This window comes from Contarinia nasturtii, unplaced genomic scaffold, assembly GCF_009176525.2.
Source record: "Contarinia nasturtii isolate CC-2019 unplaced genomic scaffold, AAFC_CNas_1.1 Cnas_scaffold_4311, whole genome shotgun sequence".
In the NCBI taxonomy this organism is placed as follows: Eukaryota; Metazoa; Arthropoda; class Insecta; order Diptera; family Cecidomyiidae; genus Contarinia; species Contarinia nasturtii.
The window spans coordinates 3,732,753-3,751,339 of NW_022201606.1; the positions used below are offsets into that span (position 1 = coordinate 3,732,753).

General features: G+C 35.0%; 4 protein-coding genes across 8 annotated transcripts in view; 2 read left to right on the forward strand and 2 right to left on the reverse strand.

Annotated features, from left to right (window-relative positions):
• Window positions 1-218: 218 nt before the first annotated feature.
• LOC116350780 (dihydroorotate dehydrogenase (quinone), mitochondrial) lies at window positions 219-9,383 on the forward strand. Of its 2 annotated transcripts, none has more exons than XM_031782712.1 (4): window positions 219-527; window positions 8,036-8,245; window positions 8,313-8,512; window positions 8,580-9,383. In XM_031782712.1, exons 1-4 carry the CDS (start codon window positions 504-506, stop codon window positions 9,340-9,342), a joined length of 1,197 nt encoding a protein of 398 aa, XP_031638572.1. In that variant the 5' UTR covers window positions 219-503; the 3' UTR covers window positions 9,343-9,383. The 2 variants fall into 2 exon arrangements, with proteins under 2 accessions (XP_031638572.1, XP_031638571.1); XM_031782711.1 differs by lacking the exon at window positions 219-527 and adding an exon at window positions 6,839-7,107.
• On the reverse strand, window positions 444-3,290 carry LOC116350779. Its single transcript, XM_031782710.1, has 4 exons — window positions 2,936-3,290; window positions 2,761-2,865; window positions 1,001-2,695; window positions 444-936 (listed from the first exon to the last, which is right to left on the reverse strand). Exons 1-4 carry the CDS (start codon window positions 3,125-3,127, stop codon window positions 574-576), a joined length of 2,355 nt encoding a protein of 784 aa, XP_031638570.1. The 5' UTR covers window positions 3,128-3,290; the 3' UTR covers window positions 444-573.
• A 379-nt stretch (window positions 9,384-9,762) lies between the features above and the next one.
• Window positions 9,763-14,185, forward strand: LOC116350950 (PAX3- and PAX7-binding protein 1). Its single transcript, XM_031782969.1, has 14 exons — window positions 9,763-10,337; window positions 10,423-10,757; window positions 11,181-11,406; window positions 11,479-11,652; window positions 11,710-12,324; window positions 12,391-12,495; window positions 12,555-12,653; window positions 12,725-12,873; window positions 12,938-13,020; window positions 13,117-13,238; window positions 13,299-13,494; window positions 13,566-13,725; window positions 13,797-13,957; window positions 14,034-14,185. The coding sequence occupies exons 1-14, from the start codon at window positions 10,070-10,072 to the stop codon at window positions 14,098-14,100; spliced, it is 2,760 nt and encodes a 919-aa protein (XP_031638829.1). The 5' UTR covers window positions 9,763-10,069; the 3' UTR covers window positions 14,101-14,185.
• A 98-nt stretch (window positions 14,186-14,283) lies between these two features.
• LOC116350949 (1-phosphatidylinositol 4,5-bisphosphate phosphodiesterase epsilon-1-like) overlaps window positions 14,284-18,587 on the reverse strand; it is a 49,004-nt gene continuing 44,700 nt past the window's right edge. For all 4 annotated transcript variants that reach the window (XM_031782965.1, XM_031782967.1, XM_031782966.1 and 1 more), the window contains one exon: window positions 14,284-18,517. In XM_031782965.1, the coding sequence (XP_031638825.1) occupies window positions 17,127-18,517 (1,391 nt within the window). In that variant the 3' untranslated portion in view covers window positions 14,284-17,126. The remainder of the gene's footprint in view (window positions 18,518-18,587) is intronic.

An 18,587-nucleotide genomic window follows, 5' to 3' on the forward strand; every position in this document is an offset into this window, starting at 1 on the left:
GAGCGGTTTCGGCTTATCTTCTGCAGCTTTGACCGAATGGATTTGCGTTCAAAGCCGATAGGCTGACAGCTAAAATAACAATCAAATTAGGGGTTATGTCATCATATAATTGAGATGCTTTTGCACGTGCCGAATTCACATTGCACCGGCTTATCACAGACCAAACCAGAGAGCCCTACGGATCTGAGCAAAAACTGAAAATTGTCGCGGTCCACCTACACTTTTCATCACATATATTTTGTATGTTTGTTTTGGTTTGAATTCATACACAATGCGAAATAGAAAATAGTATGGGCGTCTCCGCTCGTGTTTTTTGAAGACTTTTATTCTTCAGTGAATTTAGCGAATTGTCAAATAATAACTTTGCAAATATTATTGATAAGTGAATCAATGCGATAAGAATTACAGACACAACATAACCAACAAATAAAAGTGATATTGTAATTAATACAGTTTACACAGTCTTGTTTATTCATACTTTTCGAATATTTTTTTGGACAAAAATGAGACAAAAACTAACATTAGCTGTGAGTACAGTATTAGTTCAAACATACATAATATAAATGTTCGTTATCAAACGTATAAAAATTCGCCGTCGTCATTTAGACCGGCACCGGGTGTGTTTGGAATATAACCAAGTTTCTTTTTCAAAATCCATTTGTAAATGTCACATGGAAGCGTGTCCGGCTCAATTGAGCATGGTAAAATGTTGTTGATCTGATAATTGCCTTCAATGCGAACCTCGCACATCTCGTTGATCAATCGTGATCTGAATTCATTCAAAACAATTTGATGCCATTTACCATTTTCGTCGCCAGGAACTAGTTTTGGCACATACACGCGATTTACTAAAATTGGAATGTCACCGAATCGTGTTGCCGGATACAAACCATCCAAGTCCATAATGACTTTGTAGCCATAATCGACAAATTTAATCTGAAATAAACAAAATACAGAATGAACCCAGTGTACATAATAACGATATAATGGGACTATTTACCAAACACGTTCCGTTTTCTCGATTGATTTTCTTAATAACAGCGCGTTGAAAAGTGTTGAAATCGAGTGAAGCAAAGCATGTGTCATTTTCTTTAAAAATATGATTTCGTTTTTTTGTGTAGCTCTTTTGTATTATTTGAATGTAACGTGAAATTCCTTGGCTCAGTTCCAATGCTATATCGATGAACGAATCTTCTTGAATGTAAATAATTCCCTTTCCAGTGACATGTGTTACAAATCCATGAAATGTTTGACGATCCACCGGAATTGGCGGTTGCCAACGGTAGACTATCGATTCTTGATCGTATGCGATGTCATCGCTAGCGCATTCGTCATTTTCAGCGCTATCGGTAGAGGCGGCAGGACTGCTTTTGATGGGATCATCAATCAAATTTCTTAAAAGTTCATACTCTTCTGAGTATGATTCATCGCTGTCCGTGCTATCGGTGCTGTCATCGGAACGATATTTGTATCTGTCGTAACGAAATTGAGTCTTGGTGATGAATGGCTTCATCGATTCTTGAATCGATTGGCTAATAAGCCTCAAACCAATATTATCCCATATTTCGAGTTCTTTGATGTTTGGCACTGAGTTAGTTGCCCACAGTGCTACATTTAGGCACGATTCCGTATTGGAGCTACATGAAATGGCAAAATATTGATATTCTTCGACAATTTTGCGCAAAGTTTTTGCGTTCGATTCAAGCCAGACATCAGAAATATGCAGGCTACAGCGCTGAACAGCATTTTCGGGTGCAGCAAACTGCAAAGGCATCGGCCTCATGTCAATGTCGTCTGCTTCTGTTGACACGCCATAGTCACGTAGAAAGACAGTGAACGTACGTTTTTCAAAATTTTCTTTTACGATTTTGCCTCGGTACCATTGCTTTAAATTACTTTTTACCTTCCAATTTTGTAATCGAACAAAGCAATTGTTTTCAATCGACCAGTCTGTTACCTTTTCGTAATATTCATGGGAATTAATGTATGCATCAATTTTTTTGCGTATTTCTTTTGCAAATACATGCGCTTTCTTGCATTGAACGTAAATTTCCGTCGGGCCAACGATGTGAGTTATGAAAACTTGACAATTCTTGGTATCACTAGAGTGGCTGCAATCCGTTACGATCTGCTGAATATTTTCAACCCATTTTTCACATATTTCATGATCGAGTTGTATATTTGCGCTAGAAAACGCACCATAATCTTCATGAATTAAGTAAGCGCCTGAAGTGCATGAAGCCTCTGACAGCAACATCACATCATAACTATCTTGATTGTCTTTATTTGGTCGATTCAGATAGAGTGCCACTCGGGGTGTTGTTTCCGAAATGCGTTTAAACTTTTCTGTCAGTGAATGTTTTAAATCATCGTAGATTTCAATTTCTTCAACGTTCAATACAGACAAATGACATTTAACGGCAAATGGTGCAATCGAATGGTGTGGTTGCTTTAACATGAACAATTTTCTCATCTTTGTACGAATTGTGTGGCCATAATCCAAAAGATAAATAACGAATCGTCTTTTGCACATGGAGCCAGGTAGAATTTCAATAACCTCGGCTCGACACCAATTGTCATTGTACAATGTAACACATAGATCTTTGGCCCTAAGCTTGTCAATCGGTTCAAAGTCGTCTTCATAGCATTCATTCAGTACGTTTTGGAATTCATTTCGATGCTTCAGATCATGGACCTAAACAATTAAACATCATGAATAGTACGCAGGAAAAATCAACGATAAATTTATTATCTATGCACCTGAACAATATAGAATTCCCGAGGCGATACGACATTCTCAATTTTGGCATTAATGAATATTGAGTGCTTCATATTTTGCGTATTTTCCAGCGTCCAAAATGCCGCCTAAAAAGAATGTCACCAAAAATGTATAAAACAAATTGAACCCAAACTTAGAAATAAGTTAAAAACTTACATTCATTTCATCAATTCGATTGCGTTGTGCTTGAACAAATTCATCGACCACTTGTTTAGTTAAACGGCCGCGAGCCGATTTTTCGATCACATAATTTTCCAATGGCGTATTGTCTGGCGATTGAGTCATTTTTATTCGTGCATTGCCTACTTTTTTGCCATTTATTTGCTGGTTACTAAGAAAATGCAACATTTTTCTAATATGCCTTACAAATATTATTTTCGCGAAATATTAAAAAGTAAAAATGCATATGCTTAAACTTATTTAATGCAATTCAAACTGAGCAGTACAACTGTCTTGCTTATGTCTCCGATTGTTGTAGGCTTCTTTACGAATGCGATTACAATGCTGAAAATTGAAACTCTAACGGTCCAAGCACAATGACATTTTTATGGTTGTATTGCATATTATGACGATTTGTTTATATTTCAGTATAAACTAAAGTCAACCGCCATAGTGACAACTGTTGGTGTTGGTGCATTTTTTGGCATCGGTGTTTATCGACAAATTTTACGACAAATTCTTGATGCCAATTGTACAACTTTGTCCACCCGAATACTGTCATCGTCTTGCTGTGCTCAGTTTTAAGTATAAATTATTTCCACGACAACAACAACCGGACTCGGAGAATTTGGTATGAATTTAAAATAAACAAAAGATTTCTGTGGAACGAACATTTTTTCAATTCATATCAACCGAGCGGTCAGACAAATTCAGTTGACGTAAAATTCAAAAAACTCACCACAATGACATGGTAAACATACTCACAATAAAACATAATAGAAATAAAGAGGCTTACGTACGCAAGCTGACATTTCCGCATGGAACCGAAATTTTGGGAATAAACTGAAATTATGGTCTATATATGGTTGCAGTAACTTAAATTACCGTGAAAACTTGTGAATATTATTTTCTTATCAACATAAATAATCACACCAAGTTTAAAGAAATGTCAATCAAAAAAATAGCCTGTTCAAAGTCTCACATCATTACGGTACAAAAAAGGCATGTCTTTCATACAAAAATGAATTTTTTTGTGGATTTTTGTATGAAAAGTCTGTGAAAAATTGATTGAATCTTAAAACTAACGTAAGATTCGAGTTTCTTGTGCCAAAAAACCCCCCACTACACATTCTTTCAGTGTTCAAAATCATTTTTAGGCATTTTTCTCATAAAAAAAAGAGTGCCTCTTCAGAGTCTAGGTTTTATGCCGATCAATCAGTGCTACCGCATCGCACCGAGCACTCTTAGTAAGTTGCATAAAACTCATTGTATTGCGAGTGTGACATGTCTCTGAGTCGCCATTGAGCGAGTAAATAATACTCACCAGTAAACATATCGCATTCAAATGTATAGCCAACTATAACTAATTTTATCCGCACATTTCATTTAGGCCAATGCCCATCCCCACCCATCACCCCCTACAAAATTCTAGAAAATTTCAAAAAATACCCCTAAATTGGGTCCATACCCCATCTTACCCCAAAATTAATTACATATTCGGATTCCTCGTGAAATATTACTTATAGGCTCCATACATTATAAATCTCTCTTGATCTACAATTTGCTCCTTCTAGCTTGTACCTTCGATTCGGGTCGAAAAGTGAAAACACCCCATTTCATTGTGACTTCACAATGGGATATTCACCCCTTATGACTCAACTGGGCATTTAGGTTTCTTTTAATGAAAGTTACGCATATCAATGTAGTTTCCATTGGCATATAGTTTTGGCCGCCCTTAATGACCCAATTCGGAGGGCAAGGGTTCATTTTTATATTATTTTGATCGCGCCTACGAAAATTCAGTGTAAATTTACAAATTACTTACAACACAGTGTTCGTCGGAACATAGCGTCATGTATTGAAATAATCTTAATCTACTTAGATGAACTTTTTTGTGTGTCTACAAATATAGAGTGAGAGTGTGTTCACCAAACTAACAGTGTGGTGAAAATAAATGAAATGTCAACTAAATTTGAGTCGACCCTCGGTATATACAGGGTGTCTCATATATCAGGCTAAATTGGGGTATAGAACCAGTTTGGGTATAGATGGAGGAGGGTATAAATACTAAATATAGGTTAAGGGGGTTTGGGTCAAAAAACTAATGATGCCAATCGATAGAGCACTGAAAACTACCTTGGGTGTAGGAACACACCCCGTGGGTATTTCACCCCCAATGACCTTAAATCGGAGTCGGTGTATAGGAACCAAAAGGGGGGTAAGGGGGTGTCAGGGGGTCAAAACTGATGATGCCAATCGATTGGGCATCAAAAAAATACCTTGAGTTTGAGGGGGGTATATGGGAGTTTTTCGTGACCTTGACCCTCAAATGGGAGTCTATAAATATGCCTATCGATAGAGCACTGAAAAATACCCCGGGTATGGGTGAAGGGTCATGGGTGTTTTTCCACTCAAGAGACCTTAAATATGGGTCCAAAGAGACAAACCGGAGCACTTCTGGGGGGAGGGGTACGAGAGGGGGTCAAAACCCATGATGTCAATCGATAGAGGACTGAAAAGTACACTAGATATGTTTTACACCTTGACACTGAAATGGAAGTCTATATATATTTTGGGGGTAAAAAAATAAACATAGGCCTCCCAAAATGGGGAAGGGGAGTCGGATGAAAAAATTAATGATGCAAATCGATAGAGCGTCAAAAATTACCTAAAGAATGACCATTTTCTAAAGATGCATTTCCAGTCCAAAAATCCGAAAGGAGCGCTGGGAAAAATAACCCCCCTTGCGGATGTATGGATCTGACCGATAGTGATATCCAAGACATTATTTCGGTTATTTCAAAGAAAGAATGTCGCGTAGATGGATTAATGATTTCAAATACAACCATTGATAGAATAATGATTCGTTTCTATTAAAAAAAGCGAAGATAAATCCGAAACGGGCGGTTTGAGTGGTATCCCGTTGGGCTCACGTTCCACAAAAATGATTTTAAAGATTTACACAGCGACAAAGGGACAAGTGCCAATAATTGGCATTGGTGGTATTTTCAACGGATAAGATGCATTCGATAAAATTGTTGCCGGAGCAAGTGCAATTCAAATTTATACATCGCTTATTCATCATGGACCACCTGTCGTTCAAAAAATAAAAAAAGAGCTATCGAATTTACTTGCAGCAAACGGTTATGAAAGTGTTATATATATTCTACACATATTTTGTATATCTCTTTTGGTATTGCGTCACTTGGGGGAGTGCCGGTGAAATCATAATAAAAAAAATAACGTTCCTTAACATCAAAATCGCGATCTGTTTTTTTTTTCACTTTTGGAGACTTTATACCGAGTCTCCGAGAGTTTCATATAAACTTGCCATGTGATACCTATTGAATAGCAAGCGAATACCAATCGTGATTGAATCGATAGGCGTTAATATTTGGCTATTACAAGGAGAGTTTATATGAAACTCTCGTAGCCTGAGTATATTGCACACAACAGTAAAAAAAATATAGCGCCATCAAGAAGCACACAACAATGAAACTTGTTCAAAAAATATTAAAGACAGAATCTTGAAAAAGGTGCATGTGGACTGTTGAATTGTTTCACTCTTGCGTGCGTGATCAAATTTTTCGATTCGTTGTACGCAAAGCATTATTCAAGTTTCTATCTTCTATGTGCATAGTATTTGAGTCATGATTTTTCTCAGCCATTCATATAATGTTGTAAATGGAATTTGGAATCAATATTTTTAGTTGAAATTTCGTTACGAATGAAATAAAAAAAATCGTTACGAATTAGTTTCAATGTGGAATAAATGGGCGCGTCTCCACCTAGAGTAACTTTCGTTTTTTTGCCACAATTCATTAACATTGACATTAGACGCATACATTTTGTTCTCATACGCCATACCATGCAGCAAATTAAGCGAACTGTCAAACGTCAGAATAATGTGTAAAGTAGATGGAATTTATTTTTCGTAGCTAATGCATTGAAGTAAATTGATGCAAAATCTAATATCTGCAGTGCCATTTTTTCAAACAACAATAATAATAACTATGCCAGTAATATTAATAAGTGAATAAGAATTAAATACTCAACATAACCAACAAATTAAAGTGATATTGTAATTAATACAGTTTACACAGTCTTGTTTATTCATACTTTTTGAATACTTTTTTTGGACAAAAATGAGACAAAAACTAACATTAGCTGTGAGTACAGTATTAGTTCAAACATACATAATATAAGTGTTCGTCATCAAACGTATAAAAATTCACCGTCGTCATTTAGACCGGCACCGGGTGTGTTTGGAATATAACCAAGTTTCTTTTTCAAAATCCATTTGTAAATGTCACATGGAAGCATGTCCGGCTCAATTGAGCATGGTAAAATGTTGTTGATTTGATAGTTGCCTTCAATGCGAACCTCGCACATCTCGTTGATCAATCGTGATCTGAATTCATTCAAGACAATTTGATGCCATTTACCATTTTCGGCGCCAGAAACTAGTTTTGGCACATACACGTGATTTACTAAAATTGGAATGTCACCGAATCGTGTTGCCGGATACAAACCATCCAAGTCCATAATGACTTTGTAGCCATAATCGACAAATTTAATCTGAAATAAACAAAATACAGAATGAACCCAATGTACATAATAACGATATAATTGGAATATTACCAAACATGTTCCGTTTTCTCGATTGATTTTCTTAATTGTTATTGTTGCGCGTTGAAAAGTGTTGAAATCTAGGGGCTTAATTCACAGAAATTCATTATGTATAATTTTGACAGTTCAGGCGTGCTAATAAGCCGCCATCTTTGATTTTCATGTACAATTCATACAAATTCACTGAAATTCACCGAGTTTCACACTTATTCCAAAAATTCTCAGACCCATAAATTCATAGGAATTCACAAAAATCCTTCTATTTGGGATTCGAATTAAGCCCCTAGGTTGAAATCGAGTGAAGCAAAGCATGTGTATTAATGAAATATTAAAAAGTACAAATGCATATGCTTAAACTTATTGTATACAATTCAAACTGCGCACTAAAACTGTCTTGCTTATGTCTCCGATTGATGAAGGCTTCTTTACGAATGCGATTATTATTATGACGATTTGTTTATATTTCAGTATAAACTAAAGTCAACCGCTATCGTGACAACTGTTGGTGTTGGTGCATTTTTTGGCATCGGTGTTTATCGTAACGAAGACAAATTTTACGACAAATTCTTGATGCCAATTGTACAACTTTGTCCACCCGAATACTGTCATCGTCTTGCTGTGCTCGGTTTTAAGTATAAATTATTTCCACGACAACATCAACCGGACTCGGAGAATTTGGTATGAATTTAAAATAAACAAAAGATTTCTGTGGAACGAACATTTTTTCAATTCATATTTTCTATAGAAAACCAAATTGTTGGATTTTTCATTGTCAAATCCCCTGGGAATTGCGGCTGGTTTCGACAAACATGGTGAAGCTGTCGATGGTTTGAGTCAAAGTGGTTTTGGATTCGTGGAAATTGGTTCTGTTACGCCTGAACCGCAACCTGGTAACGACAAGCCACGTGTATTTCGATTAATTGAGGATAAAGCGATTATAAATCGGTATGCCGCCTAAACATTATTCAAATTCAAGTCTTCATTCACACAGTAATATTTTTTTCCCTTCCAGATATGGCTTCAATAGTGACGGTCATGATGCTGTTCTAGAGCGTCTATTAAAACTGAAGAAGTCGAATGCAGAAATCGTACTCGGTGTAAATTTGGGTAAAAATAAAACAACCGAAATAGCGCATGATGATTATGTCAAAGGAATTGATAAGTTTGCTTCAGTTGCTGATTATTTTGTTGTAAATATCAGTAGTCCGAATACGGCTGGATTAAGGAACTTGCAACAAGCAGAAAATCTACAATTGTTGTTGAGAAAAGTCATAGAAGCTAGAAATAAGTTGGACCAAGCGAAACGACCACCAATTTTATTGAAAGTTGCACCAGATCTGACCGATAGTGATGTCCAAGACATTGTTTCGGTTATTTCAAAGAAAGAATGTCGCGTAGATGGATTATTGATTTCAAACACAACCATTGAGAGAAGCGAATCATTAAAAAGCAAAGATAAATCCGAAACGGGCGGTTTGAGTGGTGCACCGTTGGGCTCACGTTCTACAAAAATGATTGCAAAAATTTACACAGCGACAAAGGGACAAGTGCCAATAATTGGCATTGGTGGTATTTTCAACGGACAAGATGCATTCGATAAAATTGTTGCCGGAGCAAGTGCAGTTCAAATTTATACATCGCTTATTTATCATGGACCACCTGTCATTCAAAAAATAAAAAAAGAGCTGTCGAATTTACTTGCAGCAAACGGCTATGAAAGTGTCGAAATGGCCCGTGGAAAGCAAGCCAAAATTATTGCAAAAGAAACAAAGTAAATTTTATTAAAGTGGGTGATATTTTATAAAAAAAATAATTCAAATTATTTTTTTAGATAATTGTTTTTTTTTTTTAATAAAGAATCTATATTCTACACATATTTTGTACGTTTATTTTGGTAAACTTGTACCTAAAAATAATGAATATTTTTTGTTTAAAAAAATTTCATTACATTTTTATTCACATATAATGTTGTAAATGGAATGTGGAATCAATATTTTTAAATGACACGAAAATGATCAAAGCCTTACATCTTTCAAAGTTGAAATGTATAAAAAAAAATCGTTACGAATTAATTTCAATGTGGAATAAAAGGGCGTCTCCACATAGAGTACATAACTTTCGTTTTTCTGCCACAATTCATTAACATTGACATTAGACGCATACATTTTGTTCTCATACGCCATACCATGCAGCGAATTAAGCGAACTGTCAAACGTCAGAATAATGTGTAAAGTAGATGGAATTTATTTTTCGTAGCTAATGCATTGAGGTAAATTGATGCAAAATCTAATATCTGCAGTGCCCTTTTTTCAAACAATAACAACAACAATAATAATAATAACTATGCCAGTATTATTGAAAAGTGAAACAAAACGATAATAATTACAGACACAAGAATTACTCAATATTAAAACTGATTGGGCCGAGTTTGTTTTAAACGATTATAATCGAAGTGATTTATAAATTCATTTTTTTAAAATAATTACTTAACAAGAGAATAAAATGTCCTTGTTTCGACGTCCTAAGAAACCGGTTGTAAATCGTCGAGTGTTTAGTGCTGCTGACGATGATGACCACAGTGAAAATTTGGAAAATGAAAATAGCGGTCGAAAGAATGGTGAAGACTGTTCAAAAATGGATGTGGACAGTAGAGTGACAACACCTCCTCCACCTTGCATAAGTGATTCGCGTAAACATGACAAAAAGTCGAAAGACGATAAGAAGACAAGTAGTAAAAAATCATCACTACTAAGTTTCGGCCATGATGAAGGTGAGTTTAAAATGATCCCAAACAAATCAAATTACACTTCATTATTATGATACTCAATTAAATTTCTTTTTTTTTTAATCAATAGAGGAAGAAACTGAAGTGTTTCAGGTGAAAAAATCATCTCAATCAAAAAAGGTTATGAAGATGCTAGACAAAGAGCGGCGCAGGAAAAAACATCGAGAAAAAGATTCATCAACCTCAGTGGCCGATGAATTCACGTCGCATGACAATTATGGCAAAACCAACAACGGTTTCAACAACAAAACAAATGCATATGACGTTGTTCGGGCAACGTCATATGAAAGAGCTACGTCCAATATGGACGATGGCAACGATGATTTGGCCAATAAAAAACGGTCAAAATCATCACAAATTTCCAATTCTAGCATACATACTGAAATACGCACTGACGACTTTGTGGTAAGGTTATTATTTATCAATTTCTTTTGTAACATAAAACGCAAACCAAAAAAAATTAATGAACGTCGTTTTTACGTCACAAAAAAAAATAATCATGAAAATTCTTTCACACACCCAATTTAATTTAAATCATTTTATACGGCAAAGGTTATGGTCCTAAAACAAAACGACATCTAATAATACTCTGTTTTTTTTTTAGTAAAAAAAAAATTCCCTTGCATTTTAAATTTAAACAATTTAATATGAAAAATCTGATATTTCGATTGAAATTACTATGGAGCGAAAAATGAACGAAACCAACAAAATACATATATTTTTCGTTGATTTTTCGCTATAATTGCATTGCAATGATTCCATTTCAAGCATGACATATTCATTGAATTTAATTTGTTTCCTTTTTCAAATGTCTATTCTCTAAAACAGCTTGTGGTTAAAAAGACGGAAAATGAAACAGGTCTTGTGTTGAATGGTCGAGCAGCTCTTTGTGCGGGACGTGATGATATGTCATCTGAAGATGATTCGGATACGACAAATGAACACCGTTTCAGACAGCCAGACAGTTTTAAGGCTTTACTTGAGAGTGGTGCCATTCCGGATGCACGAATGATTCATGAGGCGCGTAAAAAGAGACAAAAAGCGCGTGAATTAGGTAAATTAGACAAGAAAAATCTAAATGGATGTTTTGAATTTATGATTAATAACTAATTGGGATTTATTTCAGGTGATTTCGTACCGGTTGAAGAGAATAAACCGGTTGACAATAAGAAAGGCCGTCTAATACGTGAAGAAGCCGAAGATGATGCATCAGACGATGAGCGAGTCGACATGTCGGCTATCACTGGGCAAAAAGAGTTGGAAGAGAGACGTGAAAAATTCTATTCGGTTCAAGGACAAGGTAATTTACTTTCTCTTTACCGCTGAACATAACAATAATCTTATTGTTTTTTTATAGGTTCTGATGAGGATTCTGATTTGGACATGCATGAATGGGAGAGTCAGCAAATTCGGAAGGCCATAAGTGGTTCGCAGTTAATAAATGCACAGCAAGAGGCGTATTCACATTTCATAATAAGGGATGGTTCAAATGATTCATCTGCCGGTGTAGTTGCGCAAGTTTCAACTAGAAATTTATTGGAGAAAGCTTATGCAAATTCAAATATTCAGAAATCGCAATCCATCAAAACAAATCAAAAGTCAGAAAAAAAATCGGGCCCTCGAATGCCCAACGAAATTCGCGACTTGGTTAAAGAGCGACTAAAACAAGTAAAAGAGTTGAATAACACGCATTTGAATCAAATCCAAAAAATCACCAACGATATGAATGCAATCGCATTAGAAGAACTGGAATGTGAGCAAAATGCACCGATTGTTGCATCAAAATATCGATTCTATCAAGAGCTCAAAGGCTATGTACTGGATCTGATTGAATGTTTTGATGAAAAACTTCCCAAAATAAATGAATTGGAGCGAAAACATGTTGCTGCTGTGGTGAAATATTCAAATTTTCTTATTGAACGTCGACGTCAAGATGTTCGCGACCAAGCCAGAGAAGTAACCCAGACACAAAGTAAGTATAGAATGATTCGAACAAATGATATACATTTAAGACAAACAATTTGTCAATGTTTCACAGAGCCCACTAATTTGGCATCAATGAATAGTGCAGCTCGAAAGGAAGAAGAACAAAGAGTGCAACGCACTGCTGAGAGAGAAGGGAGAAGAACTCGACGACGAAGAGGTAAGTAATTCATTGACATATGACATATACAAAAATAACAATTAAATTCATCTATTTAGATCGTGAACGCAAAGAGACTCCAAATGACCATCTCGATGGTATGTCTAGTGATGACGAAATTCCTGATCATGAGAGCACTTTTTATAAGAACCAATTGAGTGAGTATAGATTTTTTTTATTTTAAAATCTTTTGTGAACAATATAATAATATGGAACAATGGATTTTCAGAACAAATAAGTGCTGAGGCAACACTGGTGTTCGAAGATGTCACAGATGATTACTCTGATTTAGGAACAATTTTGAAGCACTTTGAGGATTGGCGCAATCGCGATCTTGATTCTTACAAAGATACTTATTTCAGTCTTTGCTTACCGAAGGTATACCATTGAATGTTACAATTTATGGTTATGTGTAACCTCATGAATCAATCTTACATTTCAGATCATTGGTCCGATGTTGAGATTACAACTGTTGACTTGGAATCCACTGGAGAATGATTGTAAAGATTTGGAAAAAATGGAGTGGTATGAGACCGTTCAGAATTATTTCACATTTTTATTGATTATTTTTCGATTATTTTAAATTAATTCGATTCTTTTCTTTTGTGATTCTCCCCTTAGGTATGAGACCGTTATGAAGTACGGATTTAAACCAAACGAAACAGTAGCTCAGTTGTTTGATGATCCAGATATTCGATTGGTGCCAACATTAATGGAGAAAATAGCTCTACCAAAAATAACCGGTAACACATTGACGTTTTTTTAAAAGAAAACAACCAATTCATGTTTGTTATTTTTTCTAGAATTCATTGAAAAGGCTTGGGATCCGCTATCTTCTACGCAAACACTCCGTTTAGTTACTTTAATAAAACGATTGATTGACTGTTATCCGTCACTAAAGCCAACGTCCAAATATATGCGAAATTTATTTACAATAATTTTGGATAGAATGAAAGTATCACTTGAGAACGATGTATTCATACCGATATTTCCGAAGCAGTGAGTATTACATTTTGTCTCGCGAATTGAATAAATAATATTTTTAACATTCGATTATTAATCATTTTCAGGTTACAAGAAGCAAAAACATCATTTTTCCAACGGCAATTCAGCAGTGCGTTGAAACTCTTTCGAAATCTATTGAGTTGGGAGGGAATACTTTCTGATAGTGCCCTAAGGGAAATAGCCATATCGTCTTTGCTTAATCGATACTTACTGTCAGCAATACGGGTAAGCAAGAAATCAGTTATCCAAAATGATAATGAATCAAATTAATTGGTTTGTATTTTTTGCGCGTTTAGATATGTACACCGATGGATGCAGCGAACAAATCACACATAATAATCAACACATTGCCTTGTGTTTGGCTCCAGCAAAGCTCCATACTTACCAGTCTGGACTTATTTATTCAGTTCTTACGATCCCTGATGACCCAACTAGAGACCGATAATCCTTTGCATAGGTACTTTGGAAATGTTCATTTGGCAAAAACTCGTATCGATTATTTATACATATAAAATGTTTTTTTCTCTTTACAGCGGAGCGATTATGAAAACGAAGCAAATTTTCGAGACGCTTCGATTACCAATGACGCCGTCTAATTGAATATTAAAACTATGAATTTTTGAACAATATGTTAATGTATCGACCGTAATGTGGAAATAAATTTATTTTACAAATTCACATAAAATATTTGTTTTTTTTTTTTATTAACTGGTAACAGGTGAAAACTCTACGTAACCCGACTTACCTCATCGATAGTATTTGCAGAAAGAAAATGCCAGAATACATGAGTTTTTTTGTTTGTCATAATGTTCAGTTTTAATTTATTTTCTATAATTTAGATTCTTATCTCTCTTGGTCGTTCTTAAGATAGTGTAATAAATAGAAGTTTAAAGAAAAGACTTTTCATTTTTCATATAAGTATTGACTTTGATCAAAGTGTAACAAATAAAAATGATCTAAACAATATGTAAATAAAATAACAAAATTTTTTGTAGCTTCGCATTCGATAAATGGACAATTTTATCCGAACTATTCTTCAGTTTGTTTAGAGGAGTTTTTTTATTTCATTTATGTTATTCGTGTTTGGTTTAAAGTATGTAACATTTGCCCAATCAATTCCGATTCTTTGAAATAAACAAAAAGAAAGAAAGAGAAAGTACAGATTTATACCATATTAATAATAGTTAGCATCTAATAATAGTTATAAGTGTAAGGCAAAATTCATATATAAAATAACGCAGCATTATTTTAAAGTATTTGAATTACATAACGTACGCCATACACTTGCGAAACCAATGAAGAAATTATCCAAGAAAAATGCAAAAATAATGTTTTGTTTTAGTACATAAAAAAATGTGTTTGAGCCAGTTAATTTGGGAGTTTAACGTTTAAGAAATATTTCGAAACTGTCTCTAACTTCATTTATTTCGATTTTTACCGTGGATTGTTCGTCTGAGGAGGATTAATGGTAAGGATGAGGATTTTTTGATCATCACAAAATAAATCTTTCCCAGTGCAGAATATTTTTCTTTTCACTTGAGGAGTGTTCACCTGCTCCTCGCCGTTCCTCTTCCTCAGAAGAACAATCCCCGACTTTTACACAGTTTTCTTTTTATGGATCTTTGTTTCCGTCATAGAAATATGCAATATAATAAATAAATTTGGTTTTAAAAATATTATTTTGTTTTATTCGTTATTTTTCAGCAAGTGAATAATTCCATTTCTATTCACTCCAGATTTTGGATTGACTTTGTGGTTTTTTTTCTTTTCTGTCTGTGGGCTCGTTTTCTAGAAATTTATTCAATAAAATATCTTTATTTAAAATACATGTGAAATATATGTTTTGAAACGATTTTTCAAGTATGAAAAATAAATGTAGTTGAACTCTTTATTTGGATTGTGCTATTCCCAAACGAAGAAATGTAAAGGAAGCGTTTTCAATGCAAATATCGTTCGAAAGTATCAAGTAAAATTGAAATTGATGGTTCACGTATCAATCAATCAATTTTTTTATAGCGCACGAATGGCTCATTAAAATGAACACTTTCAATAGAGTGACACCTTATTTACTGTTTCATGAATGGTACGAAAAGTGTGAAGGATAAATGTGTGATAAAATTTAGCTACATAATTTTCAATTACACGAAAAGTCAGAGAGTATAGATGAATGATGTGAGGAGCTGATACATAACAAATTAAAAGTGACGTGAATGAATTATGGTGGTGACTGATGTTTAAGATAGTGACAAAGAGCTCTAGCTTACTTATTTTTTTCGTTCATTGCATTAAAAATGTGTGATACTTTCAATTATTCTATCATCTTTCGTTTAATTTATATCCATTCATTAGGTTTGACACAAGTTTAATATTTTCAAAATTGTATTTTGTATGTAACATTTTGCAATCGCAAAAGTATTATTAAACATTTGTCTATATTTTTGTCTTCAGTTTGATACATCTCGATAAGTATACCTTGAAATATTTTATTGATTTAAAAAAATGGTTTTCATTTTAGTGATTTTATTGTATTTATTTATGCGTTGGCCTAAATGTGATGTGTTGTTGATCTTTCTTGTAAGTAAGATGTAGTAACATGTTCTAACCGTTGAGAAGGAGCGTTTTAAAAGTATAATGTATGTGTGTGTGAGAGAGTGTGTGTGTGTGTATAAGTGTGTATGTGAAACAGCAATAGCAAAGAAAATTTCTCTAATTTAAATCGAAAGCTCTTGAGAACTTTTAATTTTAACAATAGGATTCCATTTCGTTTAAATTTATATTTCGGTATCATATACAACAACAAAGACGACCGAAATGCAGCATAACACTCTTGAAAATTTCCTCGCATAAATGTTTAAAGCTTGTTCTCTACTATAATTAATGCTTGTATAGGTTTTTTTTATATCTTTCTCTCGTTTCGAATGAGATTTCATTTATTTGACTACTAGACTTTTCACGTAAAATGAAGGATTTTCTATAAGATAAAAACTTTTGCATTAAAAAAACCACAAATTCGCCTCTGCGATATGTGTATAGTTTGTAATGATGATGACGATAACGGTTGATATATATTTATTTTTTTAATTATTTATATGTTTATAATTTAAATTGGGGTTTAAAATGTCACATGTTCTCTATGTAGAAGAGTTACGTAAAATACGCATCATCACTGACATGCAATTGTAGCAATTCTATTTTTAGCAATCACACAAACAATAGAAAATGTCTTATGTACTTTAGCGTGTGAATATGTTTTGTGTGGTTATTCTATAAGTGTATGTGAGTTCAATCAGTTTTAATAAATTTGGCTTTATGTTGGTTTATAAAACTGAGTGATTTTATCAGATTCCCTGAAATGATTGAAATTCATTTGATAGCCACCGCATTCTCATTCATTGGATACGTATTAAAAGGAGGAGCTCTGAACCAGTATTGTGTATGTGATGATGTAGAGCATACTCTTTACATTTAGATATTTATGGGATTTTAATTTATTTAGATATTTGTTTCATTTTTCTATGACAGCCAGAGGATTGGTTTTATTTGATGACATATTATTACTGCTTTTATTGATTGTAATTTGCATTAATGTGGTTTATTTTAGTCTAATGACCACGGTTAAATAACACTCAGGATTTCCATGCTTTCAGTTTTTTTATGGACATTTTCTTTAATCGATACACCGTTGACATTAAATCTCGTTCGTGTGTTTCGTCTTCGCTAAGGGCCTCACCTTCGGAGTGCACTTCGCGATGTTTTTGACGACGTGGACTGCAACTGGTTGTTTCCTTATCTGAATTGCCTTTTGCACGAAAAATTCCACTGCCCAGCATATGTCCGGTGCTTGTTGATGGTGCCGATGAGCAATCGGTACGTTTTACCCTTGAAGTCGTTGGATCACTTAGAGCTGGTTGAATGGGATTTTTTGACGTTGAACTCAATACGGCTGCACGACTTATGCTGAAACCACGACTTATTTTATCGATAGCCAACCGATGTCGACGCATTGACGGTGTCACTTGAGATTTTTCTTGCAAAATGAATCGGCCAATGGTTTTCCAATTTGCCTGTGTTGAGAAAATAATTTCATCGCTGGCCAATGGACGTTGTTGAGTATTACTGCCACTGCCTCCCGTGCCGGTGGATCCATATTCCAATTCTTCAATGAGTACAAAAGAGTTTGGATCTTCCATGCGTCGTGCTTTCAATAACGACTGGGCTAACACATCTTGAGCAGTTGCATTGATCGGTGCTTTAAGAATTGCATATGGAATGTCCGGCGATACATTGTATACACATACTAAAAATGTGTCATCATCATCCCATGAAGTGGACGCCTCATTCGATGCACCCGATGTATTCTCTTCGCCACTTGTGAACATTGCTCGCCTTTCAGACACACTTCTGATTGAAGTCAACCAAGCTCGGCTGCTCGGGTCATTACCGATTTTCTTAAATATGAATCTACCTTCGCCTTGCCACATTGCCTGTGCCTGCAATGGTTTCTCATGCATATCAAGCACACGCTGCGTAGCTGGAAGATCACGATCTTTTTTCTTCCATCCACGTCCAACTTCGGCAACTAATATGTAATCGTTGACATTTTGTCCGGTGCGATTGCTTTTCTGCAGTGCTTGAGCGATTAGTTCGCGAGTGGTGCTCTCTTGTGTGGCACGCAGAATTGTAAATGGCTCCCCAGTGACTACCCCATAAACCATAACAAAAAACATTCGCCGCCTGAGCGGTATATTTGCACTAACCATTGTGGCTGGAGCGATTTTCTGAGCATCTTTCGTGGGTGTGCCCAAATTAAGCACGTCTCTGCTCTCACCACTTTTCGTTATATCTGTCGATGTGTGTGTATTGTCAATTTTATTATAGCCACTGATGCCGCTGCAGAACTCATCGGTTTCGTCTGACGTACGCTCTAGGCTTTCCTCTTCGACGCGAGAGTATACAAAAAGAGCTGCCATGCTCAATGGTTGATTGTTTGGTGAACGAAGCCGAACGTGCCGATAACCTGGAATAATAGTTACAATCATTTTTAATATTAATTCAAAGCATAATTTTGATATGCAATTTGATAGACA

Excerpts from the sequence above, each read along its gene's own strand:
- LOC116350779 (XM_031782710.1), bottom strand. The coding sequence starts at position 3,127 with ATGTTGCATTTTCTTAGTAACCAGCAAATAAATGGCAAAAAAGTAGGC. Across the intron at positions 2,866-2,935 it reads ATCGAATTGATGAAATGAAT|GCGGCATTTTGGACGCTGGA; the intron begins GTAAGTTTTTAA and ends CATTCTTTTTAG. Across the intron at positions 937-1,000 it reads GAGAAAACGGAACGTGTTTG|ATTAAATTTGTCGATTATGG; the intron begins GTAAATAGTCCC and ends TGTTTATTTCAG.
- LOC116350780 (XM_031782712.1), top strand. The coding sequence starts at position 504 with ATGAGACAAAAACTAACATTAGCT. Across the intron at positions 528-8,035 it reads GACAAAAACTAACATTAGCT|TATAAACTAAAGTCAACCGC; the intron begins GTGAGTACAGTA and ends TTTATATTTCAG. Across the intron at positions 8,246-8,312 it reads AACCGGACTCGGAGAATTTG|AAAACCAAATTGTTGGATTT; the intron begins GTATGAATTTAA and ends TATTTTCTATAG.
- LOC116350950 (XM_031782969.1), top strand. The coding sequence starts at position 10,070 with ATGTCCTTGTTTCGACGTCCTAAGAAACCGGTTGTAAATCGTCGAGTG. Across the intron at positions 12,325-12,390 it reads AGAAGTAACCCAGACACAAA|AGCCCACTAATTTGGCATCA; the intron begins GTAAGTATAGAA and ends AATGTTTCACAG. Across the intron at positions 12,496-12,554 it reads AAGAACTCGACGACGAAGAG|ATCGTGAACGCAAAGAGACT; the intron begins GTAAGTAATTCA and ends TCATCTATTTAG.